Here is an 18,510-nt window from a genome sequence, read left to right as displayed (position 1 = left end):
TGAGCAACTTTCTATATCTCCAATGATCTGGTGGCCATTCAGATTGATTTCAGCTGAACCTGCTGGGTTCTGCTCCCAGCTGGAAAACCACAGCAGCTTTTCTAAACAGCCATCAATGCACCATTAACAGTATTTTATCCATCATTAACCATCCGACCTTTACCTAGTATTGAGAAGGGTCCACTTACAGCACCTTTTTAAATCAAAGATTTGACCGCTACATGAGTTAAATACCAACTACTTGTCAAAGGAAGTTCAGACACTTGTGTAAAATAAGATGTCTCCAGTTCTTCCCTCTAACTCACGAAACATTGCAGAGTACAGCACAAGGGAAGAAGCACCTGTGTCAGTTTTAAGAAATCAGACAGGAAGTGAAGCGTCATACTTTCATTCATGGAGTAGTTTCCGTTTCAAACAAGCCTTATTTATGTTATAGCAGGCACTGATACAAGCTCTTAGGATCTCCTCCCTTTAAGCCCCCTATAAAACAAAAGCTTTGAAGAGCAGGTAGATTCCCTCTGACATCATAAAAAGCCAAGAGCAGAAAAAACTACTGAAACACTGGGATCACTTGTGCCTCACTGACTCCATTATTTCAAAATTTAACGATGTTAAATATGAGGCTCCACCACTGTAACAGTATATTTTAGAGCCTGACTGAAACATCGGCCGTGCCGATATTAGCCATGTGCCAGTGTGTCATTACTGGAATTTTTAAATCGACCAATAAATAACAATTAAAAAATAAAGATGGGAGAAACACCCTTCACCCATGTTTTTAGTGACTGCATAATTTGTCCAGCAGAGGACATTCTGCAAATTCTCCATTGGTAACACATATTTGGAACACAGATATCAATCCTTCTTGCCACAAGATTATTTAGTACCTTGGTAAGGACTCCTAAATAACATATAAAAGCAATGCACTAAGACTTGTTACATTATTTGTGTTAAAGAAAAATGATACATCCACTGGTAACAAATACTGGTATCGGTCTTAAAAATGCTACATCTGTCAGATTATATGGCAGAAAATAACAAGGCTTAATAAATCCCTTTTAAAAAGAAATGCATTCAAAGCTTCAAAGTCTCGAGTACGTGAAAAAAGAAACCAGTGTCACTTTGACTGTCTGAGAAGCACAATTACAGCACTTTATTGTTCATAAATGCTAAAGTGGAAAATGAAAACAAATACACACAATTCAAAGAACACATATAAAACACAATATCTTTTTTGAAAAAAAAAAAAAAAAAAAAAAAAAAAATGCTTTCACTATTGTGTATGTCAGTTGCTGATTACTGTCCAGTCTTGAAGGGGGAACAAAACATTGAGTGAAAATTGTGAAAATAGAAGGCAAGTACAGTACAGTCAGGGATAAGGAGCAAAAGGCTGCAAAAAGTGGCTGAAATGCGGCTTTCCACTATCATTCCACCAAAGAATTCATTAAAAGAATTAAAATAATATCTAAAATCCAAACAAAAAACTGTTCGTTTATTTATAGATATATTATTTTGCAAAGAAACTAGTTTTGGTTAAAAAATAAACATACCAGAAAATACCAGCCACCAAAGCGACACCTATTGTATGTTAAGCATACCAATGTAGAACATATGAGGCTACCTTACACACAGGTAATAGCAAATATTTAAGAGTACATGTACAGCATCATGTGTCCAAACATGTCTAAAAGACTGTACAAATTTACACTACCTATCTGAGGAGAACTACATGAAAAATGATGGATTAATTGGTCAGCTTAAAAGCCTGACCTCAAAACATCTCAGTATTTTAAGCCAAGCTCAATGGCTACATGACCGTTAGGACTCCACCCCAATGTACTAAAGTATATAGAAGGCAAAAAACTTTGTTTGGTGTAACGTCAGTATCTTTACACCTTCCCTCCCCCGCTCTGGGGGAAAAAACCAAAACAAACAAACAAACAAACAACATTTAAACTTTGTTCACAAATCTTTACATGAGTCCTAGCTGCTGCCCTTAGAAGTCATTGGATGGCTTGTTTTCGAGTTCCCTCGTTGCTCCCTCCTTCACAGATGAATAGTGTTGCTGTGCAGTGTCCTTCAGTTCAGGCGAGGTGATCAAATCTTAAGTGCCTCTCTTGAGTGCTAGTCTTTTGATTTTTATCAGTCACACCTGCTGCTTGCCCAGCTGGGCTGCGTCTCTCCTGCTTCTTGCTGATGATGGGACAAACTTGGGAATGATGATGGGTAGAGTGTCTCTTGCTTTAGCACTCTGTCTTCCTGAGCCCTCTGTGGGTCCAAAACCATTCTCGACGTGCGCCCCTTCATCTTCATCGTCGTCATCATCTTCGTCATCTTCGTCATCGTCATCATCGTCGTCATCGTCTGACAGATCATCTAGATCTGAAACAATCTTGGCCCTTGTCCTTGGCTCCATTCTTTCCTTAGCTCCAGTAAGCTGCTGGTTACCATGGAGATGTACCTCTCCCTCTGCTTCCTTGTTATCCTCCTGCTGCTCTTCCTCATCACTGTCAGAGTCGATAGCTATAGGTTCGGAGAGGTCTAGAGGCATTTTCTGTGGTAAGGTGCTGTTGATTGTCTTGGTTTGGTCTTTGCTGGCACTGTTGGGATTGGGGGCAGATGGCTTTGCTTTAGTATCTTGCACATTCGTAGCTGGCTTTCTTTTTGGTAGTGGAGCTATGCCACCATTAGCAGCTATAAGCTCCCTGTGTCTCTGCAGAGCCTGCTCCGATAGCCCCATATGCATCCTAGATGTCCGCCGTTTGCCACGTCTGCCCTCGTACACGCCATCCTGACCTAACGCCAGCTCGTGGCTAACTTTGCTGAGCTCATGCATACTGAACCCAAGCAACACGCTGGCGCCGTGGGTTTCACATTCCTGTACACACTTCCTCCTTGTGTTGACAAAGTGGCTGGCGATGTCAGACTTCCACAGCCACAGGCTGGCTGCCAGCTTCTCCACCTCCCTTTGTGTAGGATATGGTGCTCGACTGAAATACTGCGTTAGAAATGCCTTCTTGGATTCGTATGACAGGTTTTCGTGTCCTTTGGGGTCAAGTGCCAGGACTACAGGTTCATCTGGGTTTTCTACAAATCCAGACGGACCATTAATATCCCTGGGGTGGGCCCTTTCCCCGGGCGGTCCTGGCCTCCTTCGTTTTGGTGCACTAGCCTCAGAGCTATCGAAGCTGGCCCGTTTGAGGGCACTGCTCTGAGCCGCACTGACCCGAGAAGAATGGGCTGCCCGGCTATCTTGCCCATTCTGGGATTTCCCTACACCTCGACAGTGCACCAAATGTAGTGTGATGGTGGAGGCAGTCATGTTACTTGTATAAACTCCCAAGCAGTGAATACACTTGTAAGTCAGTTTCTTTTCTACTGGGTGAACTGTCTGTATGACCTGATGCCTCTCTCTCAGGTGGTGGGCCAGTGAGTCTGAGATTGGGCCCTTAAGGATAGAGAAGCAAAGAGGACACAAAGTCTTGCCCACATCCCTCTTGTATGGTACAGATGCCTGTGGGGCAATCTTTGCTGTTACACTGTCAGCAGCTCCTGAAGGTGTTTTGGGTGGGTGCTGAGGCATTAACCTCTTACCTGATATTAGCGAGGCAGACAAGGCTGATGATACAGAGGAGCTATTTTGAGCATGAAATGCCACGGACTCCTCAGGGGCATCTCTCATGTTGTATGTAGTAACAATCAACTGAACGTTTTTGGGATTACCCTGCTGCAAAGTGAGGTCAAAAGTCAGAGGAGAGTCTGTGCGTGGGCCAACTCTCTCATCTGGGTGTGACAGCCGCATGTGGGCCACCATCTTCTCAACGTCATTGAAGGTTGCACGGCAGTGTGGACAAGACAGACCGTGGATCAACATGTGGTTTAACAATGTGTCACTGGGGAGATAGCGGTTACAGTAGAGACACTTGCTGGTGAAGTTGTGAATTTTCATGATGTAGTTGGCCACAGCAGGCACCTTCTCTGCTTTGTGCTCCTTCTCAAAATGAGAACTGTACACATTCTCTGGGAAGAGCTCATTGCAGATGGTGCAGATTTTCCACTTCTGGGTGTAGGATGTGCCAAGGACAGATGAGCCACCTTTCTTAGCCGTAACAGAGGCTACAGTAGTAGCTGCTGCTTGAACACGTGAACCGAGAGGGTTTGATTTGAGTGAGGAAGAAGCACCGAGCATGACTGGGCTCCGTAGGCTGCCGCCAGAAATAAGCTGCTTTGCGGCGTGTGACTGCTGTGGCACAGAAACCTGGGCGTTACCGGGCAAAGTAACTCGAACTTGCTGGCTGCCAATAGAGAACGGCTGCGTGGTCCCAGCCTTTAATCCTATAGCATCGTGTTTCAATCCCGACAGAAGACTCTGAGAGTTGAAGCCAGTCTTTGATGCCATGACAAGTCGACCCAGCTGCTGTGAGCCAGGAGACCTGGTAGAAGCCATTACTGCACCTTTAGGGCCCATCCCAATGATGGTTTTGTCTCCTAGGGTTTTTGGGGGCATCATGATGATGGGTTTCGGACGGGGGACTATCACGCTGGTGTGTCCAATCATTGCAGTGACCTGGTAACCAATCCTCTCGTGGTCCTCAATGACATGTTGGACTAGTGCCTCATAGGTCCGTGGAACAAACAGACACTTCTTGCAGTGAATCTGGTTGCTGCTCACGTTGTTCGTGTTAGTACCGTCGGTGCCACCGTTGTGAGCATTAGCCTTGTCTCCTGGTTTCACAATGTAGGGCTGGGCCACCTGCTGAAAGTGTTCCCGATAGATGTGCTTTCGCACTACATTGTACAAAGGGTCCCTGTAGGTGCACTTTTTGCAGTAGTACACCGCCTGTTCCACACTGTCCCCGCTTCTCTTCAGCAGCCCATCCTTCATCATGATCCCACCAGCTCCCGCCATACCACCGGGGCCTTGCCGCACAGTGTTATTGGGCATGTGGAAAAGTTTAATGTGTGTTTCCAGAGTCTTTTTGTTGCCATTGTAAGTGCAGTATGGGCAGTTGAGCAGAATGTTGTTTTCAAAGTCCTCGCTGTGTACATTGCGGAAATGGCTTTTGTATGCAGAGAAGTACTTGGATGAGAAGAGGCAGCCAGAACAGCAGAAAGGTTTTGAGCGGTAGTCCTGGAGAGAGAGAGAGAGGGTAGGAGACAAAAAAACAAACAAAAAAAAGAAGTTGTTTTTGTGATTTAAAAAAAAAAAAAAAAATCATAATTATATAACACGTGTTTAAAATGAAAAAGAAATCACAGTAATATATTACAATATGCGCAAAAGAAGTTGCGATTATATGTCACACACCTGGGCTTTGGTATGCGATGGTTCCCACATACAGACATCCTCCCAGCTAGTGTGCTTTATATACACCTCAGGAGGAGTGAAGTCTTTATAGTCCTAGCAAACAAAGAATGTAACATAAATAAGTGAATATATTCAATCACTCAGCAGAACAATACTTGAAACTGTCACAAGACAAAGAATGAAACAGATACGTATATATGGAGAAATTATTTCTGCCTTCTTGCATGTCAATCAGACACTGACTAGATGAAGAATTTGAGTTTTCCATTTTTCAATTAACTCATACCTGTGACTGTACCCTTCTACAGTTATCTGAAAAACACTTACTTTAAGGTCTCTCATCATCATCTACCAATCAGATATTTGGACCCAATATTGGTCCAGTTCAGAGTGAAGAAAGCTTGCTCAGCATTGCATCAGTAGCTAGAGGGGGAACTAACAAACAAAGTAAACCAAAAATCAAGGGTCAACAGTTTGCAGGTTTTTCATGCTTCCTACACCTAAACCTGCAAACTGTGTTTTAAAAACTCAGTTGGTGATGCTTTTGATATCGTTTGCACACACTTATTTATCGTTTTCTTTATCACTTTTTCAGTTCTTTACATATTTGTAGAAGAATTTTGGCCCACCCTTCTTTACACTGTTGCTTCAATTCACTGAAGTTAGTGTTATGCATTTATGCACAGCTCTCTTAAAAGTCATACTCTGTTCAAAAGTCATGCTCGGTTGTTTGTTAATTGCCCCTCGGGGATAAATAAAGTCCTCTGATACTGCAGCATTTCAACTGGGTTAAGCTCGAGACTTTGACTGGTTAGGAATCATGACACAGTTTTGGCCAAGCTTTAACTGTTGGACAGAAGGCCTCAGATTTGACTCTAGAATACGTTGGTGTATATTGAGGAGTTGAAGGCTGACTAAGGGACTGAAAGATGCCCACTTCCTGTTGTTGCAAAAAAGCCAAAATCATCAACCCTCCACCACCGTGCTAGACAGCTGTTGTGAGGCATTTGTTTTAGAGAGAAGAAGCTTTCTCATGGCAAGTCTTAAAAAAAAGATATCAAAACAAAAACAAACTTTCTCAACCTTTTCCTAGTTGTAGTGTTATGAACTTTAACATGCTGACTGAGGCATGTGGAGTTGTTTTAAGATGTTTTTCTGACCACTGGACTGCTTTTTTTTTTAATGAAGAGGATCATCTTTCCTCTAAATGAAATGACATGTCAAAAAAATGAGCATACTAATCTTACCATCATAATATTTCAAATACTATTTTAAGAATCCAGTTAATACTTGAAGAAATTATCTACATAGATGCTGCATGTGTAACTGTAAAAAACACCAAAGCCTGCACACTCACCTCTAGGTGATCTCTACAGAACTCCAGGCCAATGTCTCCGAGGACCTTTTTGACATTTTTCCTTGCTTTCCGCAGACTGCCCAGGTTATTGACGGGGAGCTGGAACATTCTGCCTGCCTGAACAGAAAACACAAAGACATCCATGCTATCAACAGGTGCAGGGCAGATTTTGGACAGGTGTCTGGTAACTGAAGCCAAAGGTCAAGGAATAAACAGTTAGCTGAAATCCACAGTTTACATGATGTAACCTGCCTTTCATAAATCCTAAACAAGATTGTGGATTCAAAAGTTCTTTTCAGATATGAAGAACACAGCTTTCAACTTTTAAAGTAATGTCTTCTTTGTATTTTGACTTTATTATCATTTTACTGAGACATGGAAACAAGTTGTGACTGCAAAGTTTTGTGCAGATGTTCATATGATTTATTGTGACTGTATGGACTCATCTGCAAGACACTACAATTCAATGACCCAACTAAACCTGCGTCCTTTTCCTGTGGAATTTCTGCATGTTCGTCACTCAGTTAAGACTAACCCCTGTCTTAATTACAAAGGCAGCTTCCACAAAGGACACTCAACTTGACAGGGCAGAAAACACATGAGGTGTTAGCAACACTCTGAGCAATAGCTGTGCTTTATTAAAGTGCCCCAGTAGGCCAGGGCAAGCAATACAAGAGCCACACAACTGGAGCAGGTAAATGGAATTCGGCTGTAATGATTTTTTTTCATAACTCACACACTTGGGCTTTCTCTACGTTGACACATGCCACCATGTTCTGTCAGAAATAGCTAGCAGCAAAGCTTTTATTCTCTCACAGAGGTTAATAGGGTGATGCAAACATGTTTCCAGAAAACCTTTTGAGACCTCAGAATAACAAAACTTAAATGTTACCCTGCAGAGCTTATGACATCGAGTTGTGGTATTTTTCATAACAGGGTTTCTGCTTTATCTCATTCATTTGCACAAGAATGCACATGGATGCCAGGATACAGCTTCCACCAGGCAAGCCAGAGCTTAACGAGTTAGAAGTGTCATTGCTAACGCAAAGACAGAAACACACAGATCCTCCCAGCTGTTATTATCAATATCACTTATCAATAAAGTGAGTCAGACAGAGGACACAAGTGTTGTTAATGTATTTACCAAACAGTCTGGTGCATCTATTCAAATCAAAGCTCCAAACTACTGAGGTCAAAGGTCACTGATGTACAATGGCATGAAGGCAGCTCAGCAACAATAAACAGTACATTCCCAAACAATTCCTGTGAACACCTCAGCTTATTTCCCCTTCTAGAAAACGCAAGTTGAGTGGGGCTGTGGATTCTACCATCTGTTGGTCCAGTGAGGAGACCTTTCTGTCAGTCCGCCCAGCCGCCCCACAGTTCTACTTGCCTCACATTGGTCTTACAGCGGGAACTGAGCAAAAGGGAGTGCAAGCCTCACACACCCCTGCCCACTTCCCCTCTGTGTCTCTATCCTTCTTCCGCCCATTACTTGTAGATGGCGCTAGAGAGGACATTATGTAAGCCTCCCTATATTCTGCCTGCCCCCTTTTTTCTCCTCCCTGCCTCGCAATACCATCACAGAATGGCGCCTCCTATTGAGTCAGCAGCAGCCTCTACAATATGTCTGCAGTGGGAGAAGGGGAGTGGGGGTGGGGGTGGGGGGGTAGGAAGGGAGGAAGGGGAGGGACAGAAGGAGCGAGAGAAATCAGGGAAGGGGGAGGGCGAGTGTGAGAGGATGAGGTGGTGGTGGGTGAGGGAGCAGGGAGAAGGAGGAGGGAGAGTGAGAGGGAGGGTGGGAGAGTGAGTGAGGGTAGAAGGAGTGTGAGGAGAGAGATGAGAGGAAAGCAGAGAGGACAGAGTGAGCGACGGAAATGGAGGGGGGGGAAGGGATGGGGAGGCAGGGAGGTTGGACAGACAGGCTCAGAGGGGAGGGTGAGGAAAGGCGGGGAAGAGGCTGAAGGGGGAGAGAGAAAATGGAAGAGGGTGAGAGAGTGGGCAATGGATAGGAGTGAAGGGGGGTAAGAAAAGGAGCAAGAGGAAAAAAGAAACAGGAGAGGCTGAGTAGGAGGGAAGGGAGGGAGAGAAGGAAGAGGAAAGGAAGGAAAGGCAGTAGGAGGCAGCTCTCTGCTCTTCTCAGATCAGGGAGAAGAAAAAGCCCCCCCCCAAAATCATGGTGGTGTAAAAAAAGAAGAAAACAGGAGGCCTTTAAGCCTTTAAACCTTCAACCACAGAATTCCTCACTCAGTCCATCACCAGGACACAAAAACCTGTCTCCCAGCTGCTGTTTACACTTCTACATTCAATGTAGGGATGAAGGCAGAAGCTTCTGGTGACATCCATGTCCACTCTGACACCAGAAAAAGTTTGAGATGCTTTCAAGCTTTCAATGCACAGTTGTATCACTGAACTTGATGCTTGCCTGCAGCACTTGCTATTACAGATGTATATGAGGCTGATATTTCCTGATCATAACCTGACTCTTGTCCCAGTCAAGTGACAGCCATCCTCTCAGCGTTACTAGTGCATCACAACCCTCTTCTCACCTGGCTGACCTCTGATCTTCAAATGCAGAAGATCAGAGCTCTGAGGCTTCAAATGCAAACCTGCATGATCTCAGGTACGGCTGTAGACATGTAAAATGCACAACCTATACCGGGTCGAAGACAACACTGTGTCCAGTAATACAGCTACACTTTCGACACCAGGAGCCTTCTTCGCATGAAAGACCAGCAAGCCCGGCGGCATGAGCGACGGAGACAAATAAATCGTGCCCTGGGTCCACGCTGGTGTCAGTCATAAACATCTGGCAAAATCCAAATCGATAGATTTGGCAGGGAGATGCTGTCACTGACAAAGAATGGGGACACACCGCGCTAAGTTAGCATGCTAGGCTAGCCAAACTCGCACTAACAACACTGGCTGAAATAATAATAATAATAGTTCCGCCTTTTGTGCCCTTATTTAAACACAAACAACACCTGTCTGCATTTAGTTTTTGTTGGCTGCTATAAACAAACCTACCTACTGGACAAGTAATTCAACTTGAGCTTGCGCCCCTTACAGGGAGTAACAGAACATCGACAGCCAAGTTACCTTAGCTGTAGTTCATCGCCACCCACCGCATCAGCGCAGGTAGCTACGGCTAACAGCAAACTCTCTCTCCCTCAGGGTAACGCCGAACATTAAGAGAGACAAGTTTACCTGCGTTCACATCCAGCGCTCCCGTCTCAGTGAAATGTGTCACCTCAGGATGGCTGAGACACTTTGACTTGCTCGGATATCTCCGCCAATATCCTTTAAGGTGACAGCTTGCTTCGGCAGAAGAACTAGTCGCCCGAACGCGAGTCTATCCTCCAAACCCGACTGTCCCTCGCCGACAAGGGCTATCCTCTTCCCTCCGGTCGGCCAACGGGAGCGAAAAGCCTTGCAGCTTCATTAGACAATTAAAAGCTCCATTCCCTGGAGTGGTGAGGGTGGGCACATGTCTTGTTTTTGAGGAACAACTACCGGCGCAGCTCCTCGTTCAAATAAATCGCATTTAACTCTACCTACGAGTGCCTATTAGCCGATAACGCTTTGCCCATTCTCTTCTCTGACAGACAATACACATCCAGCCTAGAAACTGCCCTATCCAAAATGGCGCAAATAAAAGGGGCGGAAGTGACATCGACTTGATTAGCATAAATTGTGAGAACCTCGCGAGGCCGGCTCATTAGAAACTCTTGATTGGTCTGTCAATCAATTTAACCAATTAAGCAAATGTCTGTTCAAAGGAAAACCCGTGTCGTCTATCAGACCCTGCGGCAGGATTTTGGTGTCGGTGTCTGACTCTGTGGGGTAAACAACCCAACACAGTATTTGCGGGAACTCACCGATAGCGGGCGTCCTACCGGAGTAGGTTTCCACCGGAGTAGTGCGCACGCGCGTTCTGGCTACATCTGGCGTCCCCCACCCCCCACCCCATCCCCTCCCTTGTGGAGGGACGGATGAACACAGTGCCTCAGCACTCAGCTGGAGTGCCATGAACGATTGAGGCAACGTTAGGTGGCGCTGTACTATAGCTGCCCGAGCCTACCGAAGTGGCCGGGACTACTTTCCTGTACAGTGCCAAGAGAAGGGCTGCCCCAAAGAATAGTTCTGTTATCAGCACTGAGTCCAGAGTGTCACTGCATTCACATGGTTAAAGTGAGAGAAAAGTTCTCCATCAGGTCGGGTGGATTTTTGCCCATCCTTCCTTTTCACCCCATCATCGCTGTCACTCACACTCCTGCCACTCTATTGTATTCAGGTTTGCTGTGAAGGGCTATGCAATACAGCAGCTGTTTGCCAGCCTTGCATGTGATATTTAATGTCAAGTGTTGATGTTCAGTCTCCTGACTGGCTGAGGCTGTGAAATGGGTTGTTCATTATGGGCTAGTTTTCAAGGGGCAGAGGCAATATTTTAAGGTGGTTTTCCAGTTAAAGCACATTTATACCATGTAGCATATCAGAGCTGTAGAGGCTTGACCATTAAAGCCTCAGGAGTAGTATGTAACAGCGTAGTGGGGAGAACTATGAGATATTGAATGCCCCAAACTCCTGTTTCAAGGCCAGTAATGAACCTTACCATATTACCTTATTACTTACCATATTTCTGGGTAAGCCTCTGGTGAGCCACAACATCTGGCTTCTGTTTTCAGTTTAAATAAGTCGTATTAGAGCTGGGGTTCAGACGTCAGTGAGGTCCAGAATTACTTCTCTTAATATATCGGATTCAAGATAAAGCCCCATGTGCGATCGTCAGTATTGAACCACTCACAGAGTTGTGATCAGTGTACACAGTTATCGATTTTATGCGTGTGAAACCCAAGCAAAGTTTTTAACTAATAAAAAAAGCCTACACTTTCGAAGAGACTTGGTAAAGGTTTTTTTCCCCTCTTTAACAGGAACAATTGTATACGGAAATATGGATGATGAGTGTTATGTTTGTAAAACAAAGAAATCAATCCAAAATAATAAAACACAGAATTATTCCTTTACTTGAAATTTAAATAACACAAGGGGAAAAGTTACTCAGTGGCCAAACACCATCTTTGATTAACTCCTCACAAGTTATACATCAGCCTAACCCTCTGAACAGAACACGGTCAGTTACTGTAGGGTGGTCCAGAGTCCAGAACTTAAAGTTTGGATGCAATTACTCCACCTCCCGTTAACTCCGTTGTTCAGGAATTGGTCGCAATTCAGCGGGGGCCCTGCAGAGGGCACTGGCGACATACTCCATAATGAAACAACACTTATGTCCTTGACTTTTTCTTACACTGAAGCTGATTTTGTCCTTATGGTAGCATTCTGCTAATACACGCAGACTTGTCAGCAGACTCCCGTGATAACAGTGGATTCCAAAAGGTTAATGGTGTTGTGATCAAATGCATTTTACAGGAATCTGAAAACCAGTAAAGAATCTATAAATGGAACTTTATCTATTGACTTTTTTTTTTTTCAAATATGCAATGAAGAAACGGGAAGAAAAATATTTATTTGTTGAGAATGACAGAGTTAAACTTCCATAAGGGCTGTATGGAGTCACTACTACAACAATCATCAGGAAAAAGCCAATTTACTGAAAGACCTTGGAGGTCAACGTTCTGAGTCCAAAATATCAATAACTAATCATGTTTAATTCAGGCTTTAAACTCCTTAAAGAAAATCAGTAAGAGAAGCTGCCTGCATCCCCAAGGGAAAAAAAATCTCAAGGCCAGTGATAAAAAACAGTTTAATTCTATACAATCAATCATAGGTGGAGCACTTCAGTGTGCACTTTAAGTCATGTGACAGCTTGTTAATGCAGAGTTCAGTCAGCTGTCTGGGCCGGGAATGATGAGACGCTTTGCCAGAAACTGATTAAAGAGGATGATGGGAATGTAAAGCACTATGTTTCTTTTGTATTCTTGAAGGTCTACTGACAGGGACTTCTTTTATATTTACACCTAACAGGGAGAGATGTCTCCCTTGGTATTTGCTGTCATGCTGCTGTCTGACCACAGGCAAGTGGAGTTTTTTCCCCCCCTCCTCATTACAATTCTGATAGAACCGTATTAAACACAGTAAGAGGAAGACTATAGGCCTGTGGGTTTTACAAACTGAGTAAATCACTGATCATGTTGTGGCAAAAAGCATGAGCAGTCCCTTGGCGTACGATACAATCTCATTCCCTCCCAGTTTGGACTCTCCATAAACCCGGTCCACAAAGGAAATGGGTACCTGTTGGAAGAACCACAGATTTGTTTTACATGCAAAAATCCATGATTTACTAGTTATGAGAAGAGTTAACATGATTTTAATGTCATAAATAAAAATCAAAGGTAACAGTAAAAGGGTCATTTACTGGATTTTAAAAAAAAATAAAACCAGAAAACATTATGCTGCAGGTTCTGTTCAAACACCACAAGAAAATGACCCTCCTGTGCGCCATTTCCTGCCAGGTCTATCCAGGCAGCTGAATCAGAGTATTTGCAGTAGTGTGAACATGTCTGAAGAAGACTCTTCTCTTTTGTTTGCCATTTACAATTAAGGATCTAGTAGCCTAAAGTCCATGGAAAGAGCTCAGACAGCCTCAAATACACCAATTAGCAGTCTACTTTTTAAATGTGGCACTTCAGATTTAAGTATACACTGAATACTTCCTTTAGTTTAAAAGTAGACTTTATTCATATCTAGAAAACTGTCTGTAGGTGGGTTTGACCAGACCCGTTTTACATGTTTAATATAACAAAATAATAACTTCACAAATGTGAAACTGTGTCAAACTGGTAAATATGGATGGCTGAAACTGAACTAAAAGTATTTAAAAAAAATCTTAACTGAAATAACAATGAAGCTTTCAGAAAAGAAATTACATGAACACTGAGATAATATTTAACTTAACCTAAACTACAGGAAGTGGCTCCATGGTGTAGACATCATGGGTTTGATACCAGAAGGAGGCACAAAGTCAACCTCAAGGAGTGTACAAGTTACTGCACTCCTGAGGGGTGTAATATGAGGCATAAATCAAGTGCTTAGCGAGCTATCTGGAGCTTAAAGCCTGAGGTTTCTGTGTGGCGGAAGTGGATCTCTTTTTACCTAGCTAAATCACCATGGTAACTTATGCTGAACACACAACCTGCTTGGGAGCGGGTTGCGTTCAGGGTTTCGGTTTAAAACTGCCGGAAGTTTTCACAGATTCTATTATTTACGGCATGTTTTAAGTGCAATATAGATCCTGTGCTTGGGTGGCTTCACAGTGTAGCGGTTAACACATTTGTTCAACAGGTGAAAGGTTGAACAAAAGACTCAAATCCCTCTCTCGTTGTGTTAGGAAATAAAACTGCCGAATCACAACGTGCGGCGCTACAAGCTGCAGTGGCTCTTTGTGACAATGGAGGTAGTTATTATGGATATAGAACACATTTCATGTGTGCATGTCATGGGAATGAATTAATGCATGTATTAATCTGGAGTTAAATGTTTTTATATTTGATTCTGATCTACTGCTAACTATTTTACACTAGAATTGCAGCTACAAGAAAACAGAAGTAAACAGCAGCACCGAAGGCTCACTCATCATTAAAATAATTCCCTTAAATTAAAATGTTTATTTTACTGCTCTGTGCACTAAATCCCAAGATTAATGACTTCTACAGCATTAATTATCTGCAACAGTGCTGTAGTTCACTGTTTTATGTTCTTTATAGATTTTAAATTACCAATTTATCATCATCGTCTAATAATGTCTCTCACTGGAGTAGATGTTATTCAAAGGGATCTTTGTAAGCAGAAGAGTCACATGATGTGTCAAACACCTCGTTTTATGTGAGCGTGCTGAAAGCAGTTTTAGATTTTATTTTTTTTCCACACTAGTTAACACAATGAAAACTGGCTGTGTTGAACTTGTTTCATAGTACGCCCCTCTGCTGTAGAACTCTGTGCATGCACTTCTATCCACTGTGGAAATCCCTTGGGAAATAATAAATAGCCAAAAGTAATTAACAACAAAAGCACATATAAAATAAAATAAAATAAATAAAGAGGCTTTCTATCACACTTAAAGCATACAAGTAACACAAATCAGTGAGAACACGGTGCTTCCAGCATGTTCAGCATGAGTACCACAGTCATCTAGCCAGAGAAAAAGAGAGACTGTCATCTGGCTAACCCGTAAATGTCGCTGTATACCTTCTAGCAAATGTTTGGCTTTTAAGCTACACCTGCTCTAATAGGATATTTAATGCAGATTTTTTGGGGGGGAAATTGCTCCTTTATCCTATATTAAAGTCTCAAACATTCTAAGAAATCTATTTCTGTGTGTATATGACCCATATACGCATATTGGTTTTGAAGCTATGTGGTCTGGACACAAACAAAGCTGTGAAATTGCTCTAAAAACTGGTTTTAAATGTGTTAAAGCTTTTTCTGGGAGTTCTTCACTCCTAAAAGTGCTGTAATGAAGCAGAATGCAGTTTGAAAGCTCCTAATAGCAAGCCAAAAACTGTAAAGCATTAAAAAAAAAAATTAGATACTTATTACCCCTTTTTTTAAAACAAGTCAGCAGCTTCCTGCTCACACAAATCAGACTGATTAAATATGAGAATCAAATGGTTTTCTTGGCCTGCTTTTTCATTTTTCAATTAGCATGAAATCAAGATGAAAAAAAGCACTCAAAAGAGATGAATGACAAAAATAACACATTTTCTTTTTTCCTCGATTTTAATCCTCAACTAAAAAAAATGAAGAGAACGAATGACACACGAATGATTTTTCTCACACTGAACTACCTGAAAATTAAACACATTTAAAAAAAAAAAAAATAATTATTAAAGCGAGAGAGAGAGAACCTCACCTCTCCGATTGTGTAGTTGAGTTGTCTGGCTCGGACGATCATTTCCATCTGAAAGACGTAGCCTTTGGACACACACTGCTCAACAAGACTCTCCAGCACCTTTTTCTTGTATAGTCTGAAGTCAGTCAGTGGAGGAAAAAAAATAAAATAAACACAGCAGTAGTGAAAGAAAATACAGCTCTAATTGTAACAGTCAGTAGCACTTAATTCACAACATCACAACAGTAACACCATTTACCTGAAGCTGCCTGTGAGATCTGAAGCACCAGGTCTCAACAACACCTGAGCCAAAAAGTTGGCCCCCCGACTGTGAACAAGAGGAGGAAGGGGAGGAGAGGAAAAAAAAGAAGAAAAAAAATGAAGAAATATAAAACTTCAGCCTCTTGCCTATTAGGTGAGTGGAAACTGATTACAAAGAAGTGTTAACCAGTAGTGACCTGATGAGTTTCCTGCGAAGGTCCCAGCCGTAAACCCCTCCGTTCCCTCGGTATCGAGTACCAGAAACCAAGTCGTAATCGCCTTCCTTCTGCTTCCTGACATAACAAAAAACAAAAGGTATTTGAAATAAAAGGAAAGACACAACTGTCATCCAAGGCAGAGATGCTGAATAAATATTAATCTCCTGGAGCTGATTTAGTATTTGTTAGCTGAAATTTTTGGCTGATACTGAGCTATGACAGACAAACAGTGCTGTGCAGGGTATTTTTTTTTTCTCTACATGCATCAGGTCATCAAACACATTTTTGTATTTACTCAGTTTATGTCTACAGTTACCACAGACTCCCATGTTACTTCAGCTTTGTGATGAAATTCAAAATGCTGCAGCACACAGCTCATTACTACGTCACACCTACATGGATGTCAGTTATTCAGCTGAACCTCTCCATCATGTTTATTGGTGCCTATTGAAGTTGTGCATGCACAATAAAAAAAAATCCATGTTTCCTCAAATTTCATCACAGTGTTGTCAGTTCTGTTGCCACAGATTTTCAGTCCACCATACCTCAGCCTTTTTTCCCCTCTTTGCCAATTGCAGATTCTTTCTTTACTCCCTATAAATCACCACTGGCATTGGTCCCTAAAATCCAGCCAAGTAAGTCTGGCTTTACAGAAATAAAAATATAGGAAATGTGAATTCAGAGACACTTACTGAATAAATTCTGGGATAAACTTGGGCTGAAATGGAAAAGAAAAACATTAAGATTATTGCTGACAAGAAATAGCAGACAGAGAATCGGTTATACTTAACATTTTAGGCACATTAGAAATGGCAGAATGTATACCAGTAACCTGGTTGTAGCTAAGAACAATTGACGATTTAGGCTTTAGGGCAGCGGTCTCTAACTTAAATGAGCTGTGGGCCACTGCTGGTACTGTCATCTCATTGGAGGGCCACTTTAGTGTTCAAGTAGTATAATAACAAACAAACAAACAAAGTAGGGGTGATGTGGGCCGCAAGTGGCTCCCGGGCCGCGAGTGGCTCCTGGGCCACGAGTTTGAGACCCCTGCTTTAGGGAATATTAACGAATTGTCAGCTGATCTAAAAGAAGGAACTGTTGATATATGATTAACCACTTAATCAGAAAGATAACCTGAAGAGTGGATACTGAGACTGTAAGTTACACATGTAAAATTTTACCACTTACTGTTGTCAAGCCATTAAAAGACGAACACAGACAGAATGACTGAAACATGCTCCACTCACATGATGGGAAAGATCTGCATCCATTATGATGATGAAGTTCCCAGAAGCATGCTTCATGCCGTGGATATAGGCAGTGCCTTTGAAAGGAAACAGCAGGACAAACACTCTGATGAGCAGATGACAAAATTTACTAGAGCTTACACACTCATTCTGGCACAGTTTAATACTTACCTAAGCCTAATTTTTTCGCTCTTGGTCGTAGCAGCTGAAACACACACAAAATAGTTTAAGTAAATCCTTTGGCATGGACAGTAAATACTATGGCAAATAGTTCCCAAGCAAAACAACGTTATGACACATTAAATGCGCTCTTATTTCATAAATACTTTCGTGATGTACTGTTGGTACTTCTTAAAGTAACATATCTATCTTTACTGCTTTAAAACTTACGATCTTGTCCTCCCCATAGACTTTCTGAAGCTGCTCTGCCACCTCCAGTGTTCCATCTGGGCTTCCGTCATCAATAACAATTATCTCGTAGTTAAAACCACTGTAAATAAGGCAAATGAAATATAAGAATACGGCAGCAATAAGTAAGCTTAACATTACCCTTACAGCTCTTATATTCTTGAAATCCTACATTGACCCCTTGAAGTCGAGCTACTGACACTTGTTTAGTGACAGCTCATCATTGACTTCCACCGTTAGCTAGCACGAGCGGAGAGCCTTTGCTAACTCCCAGTAACTCACCTTTCCCCGAAATACTTGACAAGCAGCCACACTATTAAAGGCAGGTTTTCTCTTTCGTTGTAGGTGGGTAATAGTACTGAGTATTTGTCCCCGCTGTCTCGGTTTGGCCGCGACGTTTTCCTGCTTGCCATGGCGACGTTGAGCTTCTGCTCCGTCTTCCTTATATTATTTATAGGTGGTTAGCAAACAGCAAAATGGTGCATTACCGCCACCAACTGGTGTGGAGTGTGGACCTAAATGTCAAAAAACGCGACGTTAATCTACTGCAGGTTTTTTTTTAAGATCTTTATTTAAAGATTAGTACAATACAAAGTAAAATTAAACAGTATTACATTAAAGGTTTTGTACGTCCAGAAATTGTGTACCAGAAACAAACAAACAAACAAGCATTAGCCAGAACATACAATACATATACGCCAGGGGGAGAAGTTTATCTAATTAAGCCAGAGAATAAAGTGATTGAAGGATCTTCATTTTTTTCACATACAACCATAGTTTTTTTTATAGCTTTAGTGAACAGGGTCAGTACATTTCTGCAGGTACGCTGCTTAAAAAGCAGCACGCGACATCATGCGTCGTCTTCT

General features: G+C 42.3%; 2 protein-coding genes across 2 annotated transcripts; both read right to left on the bottom strand.

The window, feature by feature from the left end:
- Positions 1–1,127: 1,127 nt before the first annotated feature.
- adnpb (activity-dependent neuroprotector homeobox b) lies at positions 1,128–10,338 on the bottom strand. The gene is made up of 4 exons (XM_031728781.2): positions 9,873–10,338; positions 6,666–6,782; positions 5,309–5,401; positions 1,128–5,131 (listed from the first exon to the last, which is right to left on the bottom strand). Exons 2-4 carry the CDS (start codon positions 6,771–6,773, stop codon positions 2,147–2,149), a joined length of 3,186 nt encoding a protein of 1,061 aa, XP_031584641.1. The 5' UTR covers positions 6,774–6,782; positions 9,873–10,338; the 3' UTR covers positions 1,128–2,146.
- Positions 10,339–12,170: 1,832 nt separating this feature from the next.
- Positions 12,171–18,106, bottom strand: dpm1 (dolichyl-phosphate mannosyltransferase subunit 1, catalytic). Its single transcript, XM_031728782.2, has 9 exons — positions 17,927–18,106; positions 17,627–17,726; positions 17,408–17,441; positions 17,237–17,313; positions 16,682–16,707; positions 15,969–16,064; positions 15,770–15,838; positions 15,532–15,646; positions 12,171–12,914 (listed from the first exon to the last, which is right to left on the bottom strand). Exons 1-9 carry the CDS (start codon positions 18,055–18,057, stop codon positions 12,810–12,812), a joined length of 753 nt encoding a protein of 250 aa, XP_031584642.1. The 5' UTR covers positions 18,058–18,106; the 3' UTR covers positions 12,171–12,809.
- Positions 18,107–18,510: the final 404 nt, after the last annotated feature.

This window comes from Oreochromis aureus, linkage group 20 (assembly GCF_013358895.1).
Source record: "Oreochromis aureus strain Israel breed Guangdong linkage group 20, ZZ_aureus, whole genome shotgun sequence".
Lineage (NCBI taxonomy): Eukaryota > Metazoa > Chordata > Actinopteri > Cichliformes > Cichlidae > Oreochromis > Oreochromis aureus.
The sequence above is the reverse complement of the archived record's forward strand: the minus strand, read 5'-3'. Positions and strand labels throughout refer to the sequence as shown.